At 36.9% G+C, this 19,873-nt stretch overlaps 1 protein-coding gene across 5 annotated transcripts in view; it reads left to right on the top strand.

The window, feature by feature from the left end:
* PHF3 (PHD finger protein 3) overlaps positions 1-19,873 on the top strand; it is a 171,673-nt gene that overhangs the window by 121,467 nt on the left and 30,333 nt on the right. The window contains exon 18 of one of the 5 annotated variants that reach the window (XM_043889902.1): positions 1,338-1,622. The exons of 1 other annotated variant lie outside the window; for it this stretch is intronic. In XM_043889902.1, the coding sequence (XP_043745837.1) occupies positions 1,338-1,417 (80 nt within the window). In that variant the 3' untranslated portion in view covers positions 1,418-1,622. Of the gene's footprint in view, positions 1-1,337; positions 1,633-2,163; positions 2,273-19,873 lie in introns of those variants that run through there. 3 more of the 5 variants (XM_043889903.1, XM_043889907.1, XM_043889904.1) reach the window with 3 other exon arrangements.

The raw sequence follows: 19,873 nt of genomic DNA on the forward strand, positions 1-19,873 counted from the left end.
CACGAATCGGAGCGATAGCTCTCTGACATTCCTGATTCACATTTTCATGTGTAAGCAGTTTTTCTAGTTGTACTCTGGCCTCCTCTCTGACAACACTATGGGAGATAGCAACTCCCAGTCTAGCTAAAAATATCAAGATAGGCTTCACTAGGCCCTTGTAACATCGTTGTGTAGCTCTCTTTAGGTTCTTTTTGAGGAGTAATTTGATCCCAAGCTTCAAGGGCACCTTCTTTCAATTGCTCATGTAACAAAGGAGGACATTCTATCTGAGCTTCCATTGAATTAAATTGCCCTGTACCGGTTAACATTTTAAAAGTAATTTGGTTTGGGGGAGTGCCAGCTTGAGCATTAGAATTGGCATGATCTTGGGCCACATCATGAAACCATATTCTCTATTGAAGATATTTTCCTGGTTTAAGAAGAGTTTTTATAAAAATTTGCCAATCATAAGGAATAAAATTTTCAATAGGAGATGTCATAGTGTTTAGAAGTTCTTTAGTAAAAGGTGAGTGAGGGCCATGCATAGTTATAGCCTTTTTCATTTGTTGCATGTGAGCAAAATTAATGTCTTCATATTGAGGTATTAGTTGTCTTTGAGCATTAACATTTTTTAACACTGGAAAGGAAAAATGATCATCAGCCTCAGAGACTCAAGACTGCAAAGCCAGTAAATCAGAAAGCCTTTGTCGTGAAGGAGAATGAGTGGATGGTCTCTCTTCATAAATATGAGTGCATGCTAGGGGCTTATCACTGTCATCAAAAAACAAAGTATTGTTGGCTTTAGTGTCAAAGAGAGCATCAGAAGAATCATCATCAGATTCATCTTGTCCTTGAATCGAGGGGACCTTTGGTTTTGTGCCCATTAAAAGAGGAGGAGGAGCACTTGGGACAGCCGGAGCAGGGATGGTGGGAAAGTTTTGAAACATTTTATGTTGCTCTAATTGGGCCTTTTGTAAAGCTTTATCATCTAATTTATATTTGTATAATGAGCATTCCACTTGTTGGTGAATATCAGGGGGGCTAGAGTTGCCTTGAAATGGCAAGATCATGGCTTCAATGAGGGCCCACAAGGGCCAGAAATATATTGCAATATTTTCTCCCTGTCTTGCGGCTCATTCAACATTTTTTTTTTTAACCCAGTTCCAAATTTTTTAATTGAAACTGCCTTCATCAGGGAACCAGGAATTATATTCAACCACTGTTTGGAAACAAGCCTGTATATGCTGACGCAAAACCAAAAGTCCTTGAACCTTCAATAAATGATGAAGTAAAGTAGAATAGAGGTGGGGCTTTCCAGCCATTTGTCCCATAACCCCTGCACTTACTGCCCTCCATAGGTCCTAACATTCACTCCGTCCACTTGCCAAGGTCGTTCACCAGGTCCCTGTTCGGGCGCCAATTGTCACAGTCTTCGTAGACCGGGACCTGGGGACTGGAGTCGACAAGAAGAAGGACACAGGGGACCCAAGTCTCGAGTGAAATAAGGGTACTTCATTTGCAGAAACGCATGCTTATATATCTTCAATAATATGATTACTCAGCCATTAAAAAGAATTAAATTCCACCAGTTGCAACAAAATGGATAGTCCTTGTCAGGGAATGTTTGACGGGAGGATTCCTACATGCTGTCTCTCATGAGTCCTTTGTCCCTCTTCAAGCGGAACAGCACGCTGCTCCCAGGGACTGAGGTCATTGTGTGAGGCAGGCTTGGGTCTCCTTTAGTAAACATTCTCTTTAGGACAAAACTGCTTAGTCTCGTTCCCCTTTCTTGAGATATGGATTGTGTCATGACCTTGTGACTAACATTACCCCTTGTTCCCTTGGTAACGGTTGCTGTACGTTTGGTTTTCTGATCTCTATCATTCCCGAAAGAAGTTTCTTGTACCACAGCCTATATATACTCATAGGAAAATCATTAAAGCACCTTTGCTCCATCAGAGCTTAGGTCCCTGGGTCTTTTTTTTCCTCTCTCTCTCTCTTTCTTTCTTTTACTTTCTTATCGTCTACTCCATACCACCAGGTTCCAGTCCATTAAAGGACCCCAACAGTCCTTTAAGTAGAAGGTCACTGATGAGAGTTACTGAAGGGAATCCAAGCAGGTGCTCTTTCCCATGATCTCAGTCCTGAGAACTGAGTGCAGCTCTGCTCGTTCCTGTTTTCCAGGAACTGATAAAGAACAGAGAGTCCTTGAGAAATGACACACAAAGGAAGGAAACATATTGGATCCCTTAAAGTTGAATGTCCCCTGACAGGAGACTGTAGCAAAAATCAACAAAACTAAAAGCTGATTCTTTGAGAAGATAAATAAAATAGACAAAGCTGTAGCCAGACTCACCAGGAAAAAAAGGGGAGAAGAATCAAATCAACAAAATTACAAATGAAAATGGAGAAATTATAACAGACAACAGAAGAATACAAAGGACCATAAGAGACTACCATCAGCAAATATATGCCAATAAAATGGACAACTTGGAAGAAATGGACGAATTCTTACAAAAGTATAACCTTCCACAACTGAACCAAGAAGAAATACAAAATCTTAACAGACCCATCACAAGCATGGAAATCAAAACTGTAATAAAAAATCTTCCAACAAACAAAAGCCTAGGATAGATGGCTTCACAGGTGAATTCTACCAAAAATTTAAAGAAGAACTAACACCTATCCTACTCAAACTCTTTCAAAAAATTGCATAGGAAGGTAAACTGCAAAATACATTTTATGAGGCCACCATCACCCTAATAACAAAACCAGACAAAGATGCCACAAAAAAAGAAAACTACAACAAAGATGCAAAAATCCTCAACAAGATTCTAGCAAGCAGAATCCAATAACATGTTAAAAAGATCACACATCTTGACCAAGTGGGCTTTATCTCAGGGATGCAAGGATTCTTCAATATTTGCAAATCAATCTAGGCGATGCACCACATTAACAAATTGAAAGATAAAAACCATAAGATTATCTCAATAGATGCAAAGAAAGCCTTTGACAAAATTCAACACCTACTTATGATAAAAACTCTCCAGGAAGGAGGCATAGAAGGAACATACCTCAACATAATAAAAGTCATATATGATAAACCCACAGCAAACATTATCCTCAATGGTGAAAAGTTGAAAGCATTTCCCATAAAATCAGGAACAAGATAAGGGTGCCCACTCTCACCACTATTATTCAACATAGTTTTGGAAGTTTTAGCCGCAGCAATCAGAGAAGAAAAAGAAATAAAAGGAAACTGGAAAAAGAAGAAGTAAAACTCTCAGTTTGCAGTTCACATGATCCTCTACATAGAAAACCCTAAAGACACCACCAGAAAGTTACTAGAGCTAATCAATGAATATAGTAAAGTTTCAGGATATAAAATTAACACACAGAAATTCCTTGCATTCCTATACAGTAACAATGTGAAGACAAGGAGAAATTAGAAAACAATACCATTCACCATTGCAACAAAAAGAATAAAATACTTCAGAATAATTCTACCTAAAAGAAACAAAATACCTATATACAGAAAACTATAAAACACTGATGAAAGAAATCAAAGATGACACAAATAGATGGAGAAATATACCATATACCATGTTCTCAGATTGGAAGAATCAATATAGTGAAATAGAGTACACTACCCAAAGCAATCTACAGATTCAATGCATTCCCTATCAAGCCACCAGAGGCATTTTTCACAGAACTAGAACAAATAATTTCACAGTTTGTATGGAAATACAAAAAACCTCAAACAGCCAAGGCAAGCTTGAGAAAGAAGAGAGAAACTGGAGGAATTAACCTGCCTAACTTCAGACTGTACTACAAAGCTACAGTCATCAAGACAGTATGGTACTGGTACAAAGACAGAAATATAGATAAATGGAACAAAATAGAAAGCCCAGAGATATATCTATGCACCTATGGACACCTTATCTATGACAAAGGATGTAAAATATACAGTGGGGAAATACAATCTTTTCAACAAGTGGTGCTGGGAAAACTGGTCAACCACCTGTAAAAGAATGAACCTAGAATACTTTCTAACACCATACATAAAAATAAACACAAAATGGATTAAAGATCTAAATGTAAGACCAGAAACTATAAAACTCCTAGAGGAAAACATAGGTAAAACACATTCTGACATAAATCACAGCAAGATCCTCTATGACCCACCTCACAGAGTAATGGAAATAAAAGCAAAAATAAGCAAATGGGACCTAATTAAATTTAAAAGCTTTTGCACAACGAAGGAAACTATAAGCAAGGTGAAAAGACAGCCTTGAGAATGAGAGAAAATAAAGCAAATGAAGCAACTGACAAAGAATTAATCTCAAAAATATACAAGCAGCTTCTGAAGCTCAATTCCAGAAAAATAAAAGACCCAATCAAAAAATGGGCCAAAGAACTAAACAGACATTTCTCCAAAGAAGACATACAGATGGCTAACAAACACATGAAAAGATGCTCAACATCACATTATCAGAGAAATGCAAATCAACCCACAATGAGGTACCATTACACGCCAGTCAGGATGGCTGCTATCCAAAAGTCTACAAGCAATATATGCTGGAGAGAATGTGAAGAAACGGGTACCCTTTTACACTGTTGGTGGGAATGCAAACTAGTACAGCCACTGTGGAGAACGGTGTGGAGATTCCTTAAAAAACTGGAAATAGAACTGCCATATAATCCAGCAATCCCACTGCTGGGCATATACACTGAGGAAACCAGAATTGAAAGAGACACATGTACCCCAATGTTCATTGCAGCACTATTTACAATAGCCAGGACTTGGAAGCAACCTAGATGTCCATCAGCAGACGAATGGATAAGAAAGCTGTGGTACATATACACAGTGGAATATTACTCAGCTATTAAAAAGAATGCATTTGAATCAGTTCTAATGAGGTGGGTGAAACTGGAGCCTATTATACAGAGTGAAGTAAGTCAGAAAGAAAAACACCAATACAGTATATTAAGTCATATATATGGAATTTAGAGAGATGGTAACAATGAGCCTATATGTGAGACAGCAAAAGAGGCACAGACTTAAAGAACAGACTATTGGACTCTGTAGGAAAAGGCGAGGGTGGAATACTTTGCGAGAATAGCTCTGAAACATGTATATTATCATATGTGAAATAGATCTCTAGTCCAGGTTTGATGCATATGACAGGGTGCTCAGGGATGGTGTACTGGAATGACCTTGAGGGATGTGATGGTGAGGTAGGTGGTGGTGGTGGAGGTTCAGTATGGGGAACACATGTACACCCATGGCTGATTCATGTCAATGTATGGCAAAAACCACTACAATATTGTAAAGTAGTTAGCCTCCAATTAAAATAAATGTTAATTTTTAAAAAGGGATTTAATTGAACTTAAAAGCTTTTGCACAATTAGGTTGAAAAGATAACCCTCAAAATGGGAGAAAATAATAGCAAATGAAACATCTGACAATTAATCTTCAAAATATGCAAACAACTCATGAAGCTCAATACCAGAAAAATAAACAATCCAATCAAAATTTGGCAGAAGGCCTAAACTGACAATTCTTCAAAGAAGACATATAGGTGGGTAATAAAACGTGAAAAGATGCCAACATCATTCATTATTAGAGAAATGCAAATCAAAACTATAGTGAGATATCATCTCACATCAGTTAAAATGACCATCATTAAAAAGTACAAACAATAGATGCTGAAGAGGGTGTGGAGAAAAGGGAACCCTCTTGCACTGTTGGTGGGAATGTAAAGTGATACATCCACTATGGAGAACAGTATGGGGATTTCATTTAAAAAGATAGGAATGAAACTACCATACGACCCAGCAATCCCACTACTAGGCATATACCCTGAGGAAACCATAAATGAAAAAGACACACATAACCTAATATTCATTGTAGCACTATTTACAATATCTAGGACATGGAAACAACCTAGATGTTCACCAACAGCTGAATGGATAAAAAAGCAATATATATACACAATGAAGTATTACTCAATCATAAAAAGGAACATATTTGAGTCACCTCTAATAAGGTGGATGGTCCTAGAACCTATTATACAGAGTGAAGTAAGTCAGACCGAGAAAGATAAATATCATATATTAACACATACAGATGGAATCTAGAAAGAGTGCTGATGATCCTATATACTGGGCAGCAAAGGAGACACAGGCATAAAGAACAGACTTTTGGACACAGTTGGGGAAGGAGAGGATGGGATAATTTGAGAGAATGGCCCTGAAACATATTCATGACCATATGTGAAATCAATAGTGAGTGTGAGTTTGCTGTATGATGCAGGGAACCCAAAACTGGAGTTCTGTGACAACTTAGAATAGGGGGGACAGTGATGGAGGTGGGAATGGTGCTTAAGAGGGAGGGGACATATGTATATCTAGACCAATTCATGTAGATGTAAGGCAAAAAGCATCACAATATTGTAAAGTAATTATCCTCTAATTAAATTACAATTTTATAAAGTAATTATCCTCTAATTTTTAAAGTATTAAAAAAATTTAAAAAGAGGAACAAGAGCCTTCCACCCTGCAGAAAAGAGACTGCAAACACAGTAAATTAAACATAATGGAAAGACAAAGAAATATGCAGCAGAAGAAGGAACGTGATAAAAATCCACAAGACCAAAAAAGTTAAGAGGAAATAGCAATTTATTGAAAATGAATTCAGAATAATGATAGTAAAGATGATCCTTGGAAATAAAATGGAGGCAAAGATAAATAGACTGGAGGCATGGATTGAGAAGATAAAAGAAATATTTAGCAAAGATCTAGAAGAAGTAAAGAATAGAAAATCAGCAATGAACAACACAATAAGTGAGATTAAAAATACCCTGGAGGAGGGGGAGGAGCCAAGATGGCGGAGGAATAGGACGGGGAGACCACTTTCTCCCCTACAAATTCATCGAAAGAAAAACTGAACGCTGACCAAACTTCACAAAACAACTCCTGATCGCTAGCTGAGGACATCAGGTGCCCAGAAAAGCAGCCCATTGTCTTCGAAAGGACAGAAAAGAAATCCAGTTCCATGCACCAGAACACTGATGCAAGCTTCCCTAACCAGGAAACCTTGACAAGCCAATCATCCAACCCCACCCACTGGGTGAAACCTCCACAATAAAAAGGAACCACCGACCTCCAGAATACAGAAAGCCCACTCCAGACACAGCAATCTAAACAAGATAAAAAGGCAGAGAAATACCCAACAGGTAAAGGAACTTGAAAAATGACCACCAAGTCAAACAAAAGAGGAGGAGATAGGGAATCTACCTGAAAAAGAATTAAGAATAATGATAATAAAAATGATCCAAAATCTTGAAAACAATATGGAGTTACATATAAATCGCCTGGAGACAAAGATTGAGAAGATGCAAGAAATGTTCAATAAGGATCTAGAAGAAATAAAAAAAGTCAATTAAAAATGAATAATGCAATAAATGAGATAAAAAACACTCTGGAGGGAACCAAGAGTAGAATAACGGAGACAGAATATAGGATAAGTGAGGTAGAAGATAAAATGGTGGAAATAAATGAAGCAGAGAGGAAAAAAGAAAAAAGAATTAAAAGAAATGAGGACAACCTCAGGGACCTCTGGAACAATGTGAAACACCCCAACATTCGAATCATAGGAGTCCCAGAAGAAGAAGACAAAAAGAAAGGCCATGAGAAAATACTCGAGGAGATAATAGCTGAAAACTTCCCTAAAATGGAGAAGGAAATAGCCATCCAAGTCCAAGAAACCCAGAGAGTCCCAAACAGGATAAACCCAAGGTGAAACACCCCAAGACACATATTAATCAAATTAACAAAGATCAAACACAAAGAACAAATATTAAAAGCAGTGAGGGACAAACAACATATAACACACAAAGGGATTCCCATAAGGATAACAGCTTATCTATCAATAGAAACCCTCCAGGCCAGAATGGAATGGCATGACATACTTAAAGTAATGAAAGAGAATAACCTACAACCTAGATTACTGTACCCAGCAAGGATCTCATTCAGATATGAAGGAGAATTCAAAAGCTTTACAGACAAGCAAAAGCTGAGAGAATTCACAACCACCAAACCAGCTCTTCAACAAATGCTAAAGGATCTTCTCTAGACAGGAAACACAGAAAGGTTGTATGAACGTGAACCCAAAACAGCAAAGTAAATGGCAATGGGACCATAGCTATCAATAATTACCTTAAATGTAAATGGGCTGAATGCCCCAACCAAAAGACAAAGACTGGCTGAATGGATACAAAAACAAGACCCCGATATATGCTGTCTACAAGAGACCCACCTCAAAACAAGGGACACATACAGACAAAAAGTGAAGGGCTGGAAAAAAATATTCCATGCAAACAGAGACCAAAAGAAAGCAGGAGTCGCAATACTCATATCAGATAAAATAGACTTTCAAATAAAGGCTGTGAAGAGACAATGCAGGACACTACATAATGATCAAAGGATCAATCCAAGAAGAAGATATAACAATTATAAATATATATGCACCCAACATAGGAGCACTGCAATATGTAAGGCAAACAATAATGAGTATGAAAGAGGAAATTAATAGTAACACAATGACACTGGGAGACTTTAATACCCCACTCACACCTATGGATAGATCAACTAAACAGAAAATTAACAAGGAAACAAAAACTTTAAATGACACAATGGACCAGCTAGACCTAATTGATATCTATAGGACATTTCACCCCAAAACAATCAACTTCTTTTTCTCAAGAGAACATGGAACCTTCTCCAGAATAGATCACATCCTGGGCCATAAATCTAGTCTTGGTAAATTAAAAAAAATTGAAATCATTCCAGTCATCTTTTCTGATCACAGTGCAGTAAGATTAGATCTCAATTACAGGAAAAAAATTATTAAAAATTAAACATATGGAGGCTAAATAACACACTCTGAATAGCCAACAAATCATAGAGGAAATAAAAAAAGAAATCAAAATATGCATAGAAATGAATGAAAATGAAAACACAACAACCCAAAACCTATGGGACACTGTAAAAGCAGTGCTAAGGGGAAGGTTCATAGCATTACAGGCTTACCTCAAGAAACAAGAAAAAAGTCAAATAAATAACCTAACTCTACACCTAAAGCAACTAGAGAAGGAAGAAATGACGAACCCCAGGGTTAGTAGAAGGAAAGAAATCTTAAAAATTAGGGCAGAAATAAATGCAAAAGAAACTAAAGAGACCATAGCAAACATCAACAAAGCTAAAAGCTGGTTTTTTGAAAAAATAAACAAAATTGACAAACCAATAGCAAGACTCATTAATAAACAATGGGAGAAGAACCACATTAACAAAATTAGAAATGAAAATGGAGAGATCATAGCAGACAACACTGAAATACAAAAGATCATAAGAGACTACTACGAGCAGCTCTATGCCAATAAAATGGACAACTTGGAAGAAATGGACAAATTCTTAGAAAAGTATAACTTTCCAAAACTGAACCAGAAAGAAATAGAAGATCTTAACAGACCCATCACAAGGAAGGAAATAGAAACTGCAATCAGATCTTCCAGCAAACAAAAGTCCAGGACAAGATGGCTTCACAGCTGAATTCTACCAAAAATTTAGAGAAGAGCTAACACCTATCTTACTCAAACTCTTCCAGAAAATTGCAGAAGAAGGGAAACTTCCAAACTCATTCTATGAGGCCACCATCACCCTAATTCCAAAACCAGACAAAGATGCCACAAGAAAAGAAACCTACAGGCCAATATCACTGATGAACATAGATGCAAAAATCCTTAACAAAATTGTAGCAAACAGAATCCAACAACATATTAAAAAAATCATACACCATGACCAAGTGGGCTTTATCCCAGGAATGCAAGGATTCTTTAATATCTGCAAATCAATTAATGGAATACACCACATTAACAAATTGAAAGATGAAAACCATATGATTTTCTCAATAGATGCAGAGAAAGCCTTTGACAAAATTCAACATCCATTTATGATTAAAACTCTCCAGAAAGCAGGAATAGAAGGAACATACCTCAATATAATAAAAGCTATATATGACAAACCCACAGCAAGCATTACCCTCAATGGTGAAAAATTGAAAGCATTTCCCCTAAAATCAGGAACAAGACAAGAGTGCCCATTCTCACCACTACTATTCAACATAGTTTTGGCCACAGCAATCAGAGCAGAAAAAGAAGTAAAAGGAATCCAGATAGGAAAAGAAGAAGTGAAACTCTTGCTGTTTGCAGATGATATGATCCTCTACATAGAAAACCCTAAAGACTCTACCAGAAAATTACTAGAGCTAATCAGCAAATATAGTAAATTTGCAGGATATAAAATCAACACACAGAAATCCCTTGCATTCCTATACACTAACAATGAGAAAACAGAAAGAGAAATTAAGGAAACGATACCATTCACCATTGCAACAAAAAGAATAAAATACTTAGGAATATATCTACCTAAAGAAACAAAAGACCTATACATAGAAAATTATAAAACACTGATGAAAGAAATCAAAGAGGACACAAACAGATGGAGAAACATACCGTGTTCATGGATTGGAAGAATCAATATTGTCAAAATGGCTATTCTACCCAAAGCAATCTATAGATTCAATGCAATCCCCATCAAGCTACCAACGGTATTTTTCACAGAACTAGAAGAAATAATTTCACAATTTGTATGGAAATACAAAAAACCTCGAATAGCCAAAGTAATCTTGAGAAAGAAGAATGGAACTGGAGGAATCAACCTGCCTGACTTCAGACTCTACTACAAAGCCACAGTCATCAAGACAGTATGGTACTGGCACAAAGACAGAAATATAGATCAATGGAACAGAATAGAAAGCCCAGAGATAAATCCACAAACCTATGGACACCTTATCTTCGACAAAGGAGGCAAGGATATACAATGGAAAAAAGACAATCTCTTTCACAAGCGGTGCTGGGAAAACTGGTCAACCACTTGTAAAAGAATGAAACTAGAACACTTTCTAACACCATACACAAAAATAAACTCAAAATGGATTAAAGATCTAAATGTAAGACCAGAAACTGTAAAACTCCTAGAGGAAAACATAGGCAAAGCACTCTCCGACATAAATCACAGCAAGATCCTCTATGATCCACCTCCCAGAGTAATGGAAATAAAAGCAAAAATAAACAAATGGGACCTAATGAAACTTAAAAGCTTTTGCACAACAGAGGAAACGATAAGCAATGTGAAAAGACAGCCCTCAGATTGGCAGAAAATAATAGCAAATGAAGCAACAGACAAAGATTAATCTCAAAAATATGCAAGCAACTCCTGCAGCTCAATTCCAGAAAAGTAAATGACCCAATCAAAAAGTGGGCCAAGGAACTAAACAGACATTTCTCCAAAGAAGACATACAGATGGCTAACAAACACATGAAAAGATGCTCAACATCACTCATTATCAGAGAAATGCAAATCAAAAGCACATGAGGTACCATTACACGCCAGTCAGGATGGCTGTTATCCAAAAGTCTACAAGCAATAAATGCTGGAGAGGGTGTGGAGAAAAGGGAACCCTCTCACACTGTTGGTGGGAATGCAAACTAGTACAGCCACTATGGAGAACAGTGTGGAGATTTCTTTAAAAACTGGAAATAGAACTGCCATATGACCCAGCAATCCCACTCCTGGGCATACACACCAAGGAAACTATATCTGAAAGAGACAGGTGCACCCCAATGTTCATCGCAGCACTGTTTATAATAGCCAGGACATGGAAGCAACCTAGATGCCCATCAGCAGACGAATGGATAAGGAAGCTGTGGTACATATACACCATGGAATATTACTCAGCCATTAAAAAGAATTCATTTGAATCAGTTCTAATGAGATGGATGAAACTGGAGCCCATTTTATCGAGTGAAGTAAGCCAGAAAGATAAAGACCATTACAGTATACTAACACATATATATGGAATTTAGAAAGATGGTAATGATAACCCTATATGCAAAACAGAAAAAGAGACACAGATGTATAGAACAGACTTTTGGACTCAATGGGAGAAGGCAAGGGTGGGATGTTTTGATAGAACAGCATTGAAACATGTATATTATCTATGGTGAAACAGATCACCAGTCCAGGCTGGATGCATGAGACAAGTGCTCGGGCCTGGTGCACTGGGAAGACCCAGATGTTCGGGTAGAGAGGGAGGTGGGAGGCGGGATCGGGATGGGGAATATATGTAAATCCATGGCTGATTCATGTCAATGTATGACAAAACCACTACAATATTGTAAAGTTATTAGCCTCCAACTAATAAAAATAAATGACAAAAAAAAAATGTGGTTTTCTTCTGGGCATACACACTGAGGAAACCAGATCTGAAAGAGACACATGCACCCCAATCTTCATTGCAGCACTATTTATAATAGCCAGGACATGGAAGCAACCTAGATGCCCATCAGCAGATGAATGGATAAGGAAGCTGTGGTACATATACACCATGCAATATTACTCAGCCATTAAAAAGAATTCATTTGAATCAGTTCTAATGAGATGGATGAAACTGGAGCCCATTATGCAGAGTGATGCAAGCCGGAAAGATAAAGACCATTACAGTATACTAACACATATATATGGAATTTAGAAAGATGGTAACGATAACCCTATATGCAAAACAGAAAAAGAGACACAGATGTACAGAACAGAATTTTGGACTCTGTTGGAGAAGGCGAGGGTGGGATGTTTTGAGAGAACAGCACCGAAACATGTATATTATCTAGGGTGAAACAGATCACCAGTCCAGGCTGGATCCATGAGACAAGTGCTCGGGCCTGGTGCACTGGGAAGACCCAGAGGAATCAGGTGGATAGGGAGGTGGGAGGGGGGATCAGGATGGGGAATACTTGTAAATCCATGGCTGATTCATGTCAATGTATGACAAAAATCACTACAATATTGTAAAGTAATTAGCCAGCAACTAATAAAAATAAATGAAAAGTAAAATAAAATATAAATTGTGGTTTTTTAAAAATATTTTTTCCATTTATTTTTATTAGTTGGAGGCTAATTACTTTGCGATATTTTAGTGGGTTTTGCCATACATTGACATGAATAATACACACCTAATAATAGAGCTCCAAAATACATAAAGGAAAACATGACAGAATTGAAGAGGATTTGGACAGTTTAAAAATGAAAGCTGGAGACATTAATCCCACTTTCAACAGTGAATTGAAGAGGTAGACAGAAGATGAGCAAGGAAGCACTTCCCTGGTGGTGCAATGGTTAAAACTCTGCACTTCCAATGCAAGGGTCGTGGGTTTGACCCCTGGTCAGGGAACTAAAATCTCACATGACCTACAGTGTGGCAAAAAAAGAGAAAAGATCAGCAAGGAAATATACCTGGACAATAGTATAAATCAACTTGTCCTTACAGCATCTATAGACCACTTCACCCAACAGCAGTGAATGCATATTATTCTCAAAGGCACAAGAAACATTCTCCAGGACAGATCACATCGTAGACCACAAAATTAACTTCATTAAATTAAAAAATACTGAAATAATACAAAGTATGTTCATTGATCACAGTAGAATGTAATTAGAAATCAGTAACAGTACACACCAAAGTTCATTGAAGTATCATTTACAATAACCATATCTTGGCTACTTTTCAAATATATGTACCTTTTACCATGAGCTCTCTCTTAAGCTGTTTGGAAGTAACTTAAATAATAAAGTCAGCCACCAAGTCAGGAAACTTGTGTAGGAAGGTTTATGGCTGTTGCAGGAATTTCAAAGGCTCATTTACATAAAGTCTGGAAGACCCCATTAGTTATGTGCATGTGCCATTCAGGTTTTTAAACCTTGAATTTCACAAATGAACTGGGCACCATCTATGTGATAAGCATACCAGACCAGTAAGCCAGTCCTGATGATTTTTTAATTCAGTATGCCTTACATTGGCCTTTTCTATTCTTAGATATTCTAATAATTTAGACCTCACCTAACATAAATTTCCTTTTCAGATGAAGAGATTTACTCATATTTCCAAGTGCACCTTTCCAATCTTCTCCATGCTACTGAAGGGATTTTCACTCTCAGGAGTTACCTCATTATCCCATTGTGAAACTATCTAAAACTTACCAACTTTTTACTACCTAATTTAATTCCATTGCTTTATTCTTTTTGAGACTTTTTTTTCTTCCAGTTTTATTGAGATATACTTGTCATACAGTACTATGTAAATTTAATGTATACAGCGTGATGATTAGATTTACATGCATCCTGAGAATAAGTTTAGTGAATATCCATCATCTTATATAGATACAAAGTGAAAGAAAAAGATAATTTTTCCTTGTGATGAGAACTCTTAGGATCGACTCTGTTAATAATAATGCTCTTTCATATATCACATACAGCAGTTATTAATTCCATTGCTTTCTAATGTCTATTCAGGAGGTCCCACTAGCCAGAAGTTATGCATGTAGTGTCATTTGTTGAGCAGCTAAAGCATTCAGTACCCTGGGATGCTTTTACTCTTCCCTGCATCATTTTTGAAATTGTATGTATACTTAATTTTCACAGATTTTTGCCTACTCTCTACTAAATTGTTAGTTCTTAGAAAGGAGGGACCCTACCTTGTCATGCTTTGGATCTGTCCATATTGTCTGAGTGTTCTCTTAATAAATACTTTTTTAAAAAAATGTAATAATCTACTATACTCCTATAGATAATAAATACTATTTAAAAAATCATTTTTGCCCTTTTGAAAAGTTTATGTATACTATATTGATCATACTTGATCAAATTATTTGATTTATCTTATAAATAAATCAAATATTTTATATTTATAAATAAATATATTTATTTCATATAATAAAAAGTATTGTCTTTTTAAAATAGGAAGTTTAAAATATTTTAACTTTATTGTTCAGTCACTCAGTTGTGTCTGACTCTGGGACCCCATGGACTGCAGCACCCTGTCCTTCACCATCTCCCTGTCCTGTCATCATATTTTAGCTTTGTGAGTGAAAGTCACTCAGTTGTGTCCGGCTCTGTGACCCCATGGACTATACAGTCCACAGAATTCTCCAGGCCAGAAAACTGGAGTGGGTAGCCATTCCCTTCCCCAGGGGATCTTCTTAATCCAGGGATCGAAGCTATGTCTCCCACATTGCAGGTGGATTCTTTATCAGCTGAGCCACCAGGGAAGCCCAGCAATCTATTTAAAACTAATCCATACTTTAAAAAAGAAAATGATAAAAATACCTATGTGGACATGATCTGCATTTGGAACAAGTCTAGTCTAACACTTCATTCCTTTGTAAGAGGGGCTCATATTTAAGAAGTACTTGTTATGTGCCAAGTACTGTGCTGGCCTCTTTCTGTTACTGACCCCTCATTATGACTTTTCCAAAGGTGTCCCAGACTCTGACAATTCTGCTGCTGAGACTACAGGGCTTTCTTGACCATTTGTCTTGTCCTATTCCTTGGTCAGGATGGTACAGGAAAGTTTACTTTTCCATTTTTCTTAGGATAAATTATAGAGATTTTAACAAAGGAAGGAATGAAATGTTGAAATATCTTGCAATCTTTATATCTCCCAATATGATCTTGGATATTTTTCCTGTCTCTCAGCTCCTCAAATAAGAAAGTAAAATTTATGGTTGGATTTTATCACTATCAGTCATCTCAGACTAAAAGAGAGGCAGACCTGCCTCAGAGAAAGAAACCACCAAGTCCATCCATAGAAATTAATTCCAAGCAAACTTTTCTTTTCTTTTTTTTTTTTTGGTCTGCCTTCCTAGGATGGGGAATGTGACTCAAACATAAACTATTTTGAGGGAGAAAATTTATCAGTAGAGAGCTGAAAATCCACTGTGAGGGCTTTTTGTTGTTGCTTAATGTTATCTTGAATAGAAAATAAAAAGGGCTTTGTTGAAGAAAAAACTCTCACTCTGTCTCTTAGAGTTTTTCAGGTAGTAATTATTACTTTAGGATGTGACTAGAAGAATGGAATCTCCCTGGACTTTGGGCAAAAATTCCCCTAAAACAAAGATTTAAAAATACACCCTTTTCACATGTGAGAAACCTGATGTTCAGGAAAGTTAAGTTGCTTCCTCAAAGTCCAAGACTAGGAAATGGCAACTGTGTGTATTTCTTTCTACTAAGACTTTCCTAGAGTCTATTCCTTTAGATACTCAAAAAGTTTAACATTCATATAAACCTCAGAATTGTTGTATATAACCCACACACTGTTTCACTTACAATTTAGCAGGTTGTTTTGAAGAGCACAAAAAGAAGACTAAAGAATTAAAATGTGTGTACATGGGGATGATAGCTAGTGCCTATTAATTTTTTTCTTTTTTACCTTTTATAACTATCATTAGATTATAGAGGTAGAGAGTCTGGTAAATTGCAGAAAATTCTTAAACATATTGGAACACCAGAACACTTTATCTGTCTCCTGAGAAACTTGTATGGAGGTCAAGAAGCAACAGTTAGAACTGGACGTGGAACAACTGACTGATTCAAAATTGGGAAAGGAGTACGTCAGGCTGTATATTTTCACCCTGTTTATTTAACTTATATGCAGATTACCTTATGCAAAAGGCCAGGCTGGATGAATCACAAACTGGAATCAAGATTACTAGGAGAGATATCAACAGCCTCAGATATGCAGATGATACCACTCTAATGACAGAAATCAAAGAAAAACTAAAGAGCCTCTTGATGAGGGTGAAAGAAAAGAGTGAAAAAGCTGACTTAAAACTCAGCATTCAAAAAACGAAGATCATGGCATCTGGTCCCATCACTTCATGGCAAATAGATGAGAAAAAATTGGAAACAGTGACAGATTTTATTTTCTTGGGCTCCAAAATCACTACAAGTGATGAAATCACTGCTGCTGTGAAAATAAAAGATGCTTGCTTTTGGGAATAAAAGCTGTGACAAACCTAGACAGTACTTTAAAAAGCAGAGACATCACTTTGCCGACAAAGTCCTAGTCAAAGCTATGGTTTTTCCAGTAGTCATGTACAGATGTGAAAGCTGGACCGTAAAGAAGGCTGAGGGCCAAAGATTGATGCTTTAAAATTGTGGTGCTGGAGAAGACTCTTGAGAGTCCCTTGGACTGCAAGGAGATCAAATAGGTCAATCCTAAAGAAAATCAACCCTGAATATTCATTGAGAAGGCTGATGCCAAAGTTGAAGCTCCAATAATTTGTCCACTTGATGTGAAGAGCTGACTCATTGGAAAAGATACTGATGCTGGGAAAAGTTGAGGGCAGGAGGAGAAGAGGGCAATAGAGGATGAGATGGTTGGATAGCATCATCAACTCAATGGACATGAGTTTGAGGAAATTCTGGGAGAGAGTGAAGGACAGGGAGGCCTGGAGTGTTGCAGTCCTGGGGTTCGCAAAGAGTCAGATATGACTTAGCAACTGAACAACAACAAAAGGGTCTGGTTCACATGTAACTACATCTTTAATAATTATCACGATGGGATTGAAAGTGGGGAAATAAAGACTTCAGTTCATTTTTCCTATTAAGAAATCTTGCCATGTTACCTGCTGTATTCCCGCATGACTAAATGCACCTGAAATTGAGCGTCTGTAAAAGGCCAATGGTAATCATCCCTGAAATTACCCTCTGCAATATTGTGGACCCATGTCTATACTACTAGGAAAGTCACGACTTGGCAAGAAAACATCCCATGTGTCAGGGAAGACTTGGAGATCTGAACTTCTCCATTAGCTTGAATTAATTTCAATGAAACCAGGGAAAGGTGGACCATGAAGTAAGGTATCAAGACACTAAGTAGCTTGAACATCTGCCTGCCTCACTCACAATGCCAGCAATTGCTTGGTTTCTTTACCTTAGAGAGATGAGTAGAAGGAAAATAACACTATGAGTGGAAAGAACATAGGAAAATGGAAGCATTTTCAATATTTCCTTTGCTAAAAGTTAAAAACACGTATTATGGAATCTCACTTGACTAAGAGTCAATGATACACAATAGCTAGAATTTAGTTAGCATAAAACTATTTCAAAAAAAGCAATTTACCAATCATGTGGGGGAAAACAAATCAACAGGAAAGATTTTGTGATTCAGGAAAGGTTATATGTGTAGTTGTAAATCATAAATTCCAACAGGAAAGACAAATACAATAGAAGAAAAGAGCAAATGAGTAAGACGAGTGTACAAGAAAAGAAATTAGACATATTGTCTATCTCACAAAATAATTGTAAACCAGATTTCTTCTAGAAAAGAATATTTTAATGACTATACTGGATTGTAAAATACTTACCCTAGTTTCACCCATTATGATTTCTTTTTAAATTAAGGTCAACAGCCCCTGTGAAATATCCACCCCATAATGCTGTTGTTTGCTGACAACCTCCTTCATCTTCAGTTTAAGCGTAATGCTGGTTTAGGGCCCTTGGGTGTTTAAAAGCATGCATTGGATCTAGTTCTGATGTGCACATTGTGGATTCCTGCATTTCTGAAGCAAGGCTCAGATATTTTGAACTTTTGGTGGCTGTGACCCTAGAAGCCATTGGATTTCAGTGGTTTGTTGGTACTCTCTGTACCACAGTGCAACACCTAGGAGGATTCTAATGCAGTCTGGGGAGGGGCCTTAGTGAAAAACAAGTATGCCAACCAGGATTTTCCTTCTCTTGTCTTTAAATGGATTTTTTTCTTTCTGTAAGCTATAGGGTGAATGTTTTAGGGGACTTGAAAGATAAAATTTTTCCCATTAGTCAGACATCTAAAAGCAAGGGACAGATAAAATCAGATCTCACTACTCTGGGACAGGAAATTTCCCCCAGCCATTGTCTTCTCAGATATACACACAATACTTTAAAATACTTGGCTCTTTGAAATACTGGTTCAAGGACATTTTACTAACCAATTTTGCATACCATAGACCACACAAGTTTCCACTTATTTCATGTGGCTTTTCTTTTTTACATTTTGAGTATGAAATATAAGCAATAGAGTGTCATGGAAACTCACTGCATTGACACTGTGAAGACATAAATTCTCCATCCTGCTCTTTCATAATTTTGATTTTTCTTTTTTCAAGGTAAAAGAGTTAGGATTAAGTACTTAAGATTTTTTTTCTTTTCTTTTTACCCTTTGGCTACACTGTGCAGCTGCAGATCTTAGTTCCCTGAGCAGGAATGAAACCCATGCCCCCTGCAAAGTGCAGAGTTTTAATCACCTGACCACCAGAGAAGTCCCAGGATTGAGTAATTTTTAAGGCTGTTTTCAACTGTGACCTTTCATGAGCTATTTAAATACAAAGTATAGTTTTGAAGTTATCCAGTTTTTAGTGATTTTATTGCTTCTATTGGAGTATGACAGTGCTTGATCAATATGCTACCTGTATGTTGTCAGTTCCTATGCTGTTTTGACTTAGGGAATGGATATCTTGTGGGGCTGTTAAGATCTAGAAATTGAGTGTTTTGGACTTGTTGATGATCTACTGTGCTCATGTTTACTAAGGGACTAGTAAGGGCCTACTATTGATTGGATTGAAAGACAGGAGACTTGATTCTGAGACTTTTGGTGATTTAATTTCCCAGAGCATTAGTTTCCTCACTTATAAATTGATACTGCTAGAAGATGGTGGGTAATGTCCTATGATTCTATACTCTAGAACTCTTTATACCAAAGTGTATATTTAATTCATTATAATTGAATTATTTTATTAGGAATGTTGGTCTGAGTTTTAGATCTTGAGAATAAGGAGACAAAAATAATATTCTATATATTATACTAAATAAACAAATTTTGCTATCTCACCACATATGAATTCTGTCAGGTAGGCAAAATTATACTTATTACACTAGTGAGAATAATATATTTTAAGGCAGT

Source organism: Cervus elaphus, chromosome 28 (genome assembly GCF_910594005.1).
Source record: "Cervus elaphus chromosome 28, mCerEla1.1, whole genome shotgun sequence".
Lineage (NCBI taxonomy): Eukaryota > Metazoa > Chordata > Mammalia > Artiodactyla > Cervidae > Cervus > Cervus elaphus.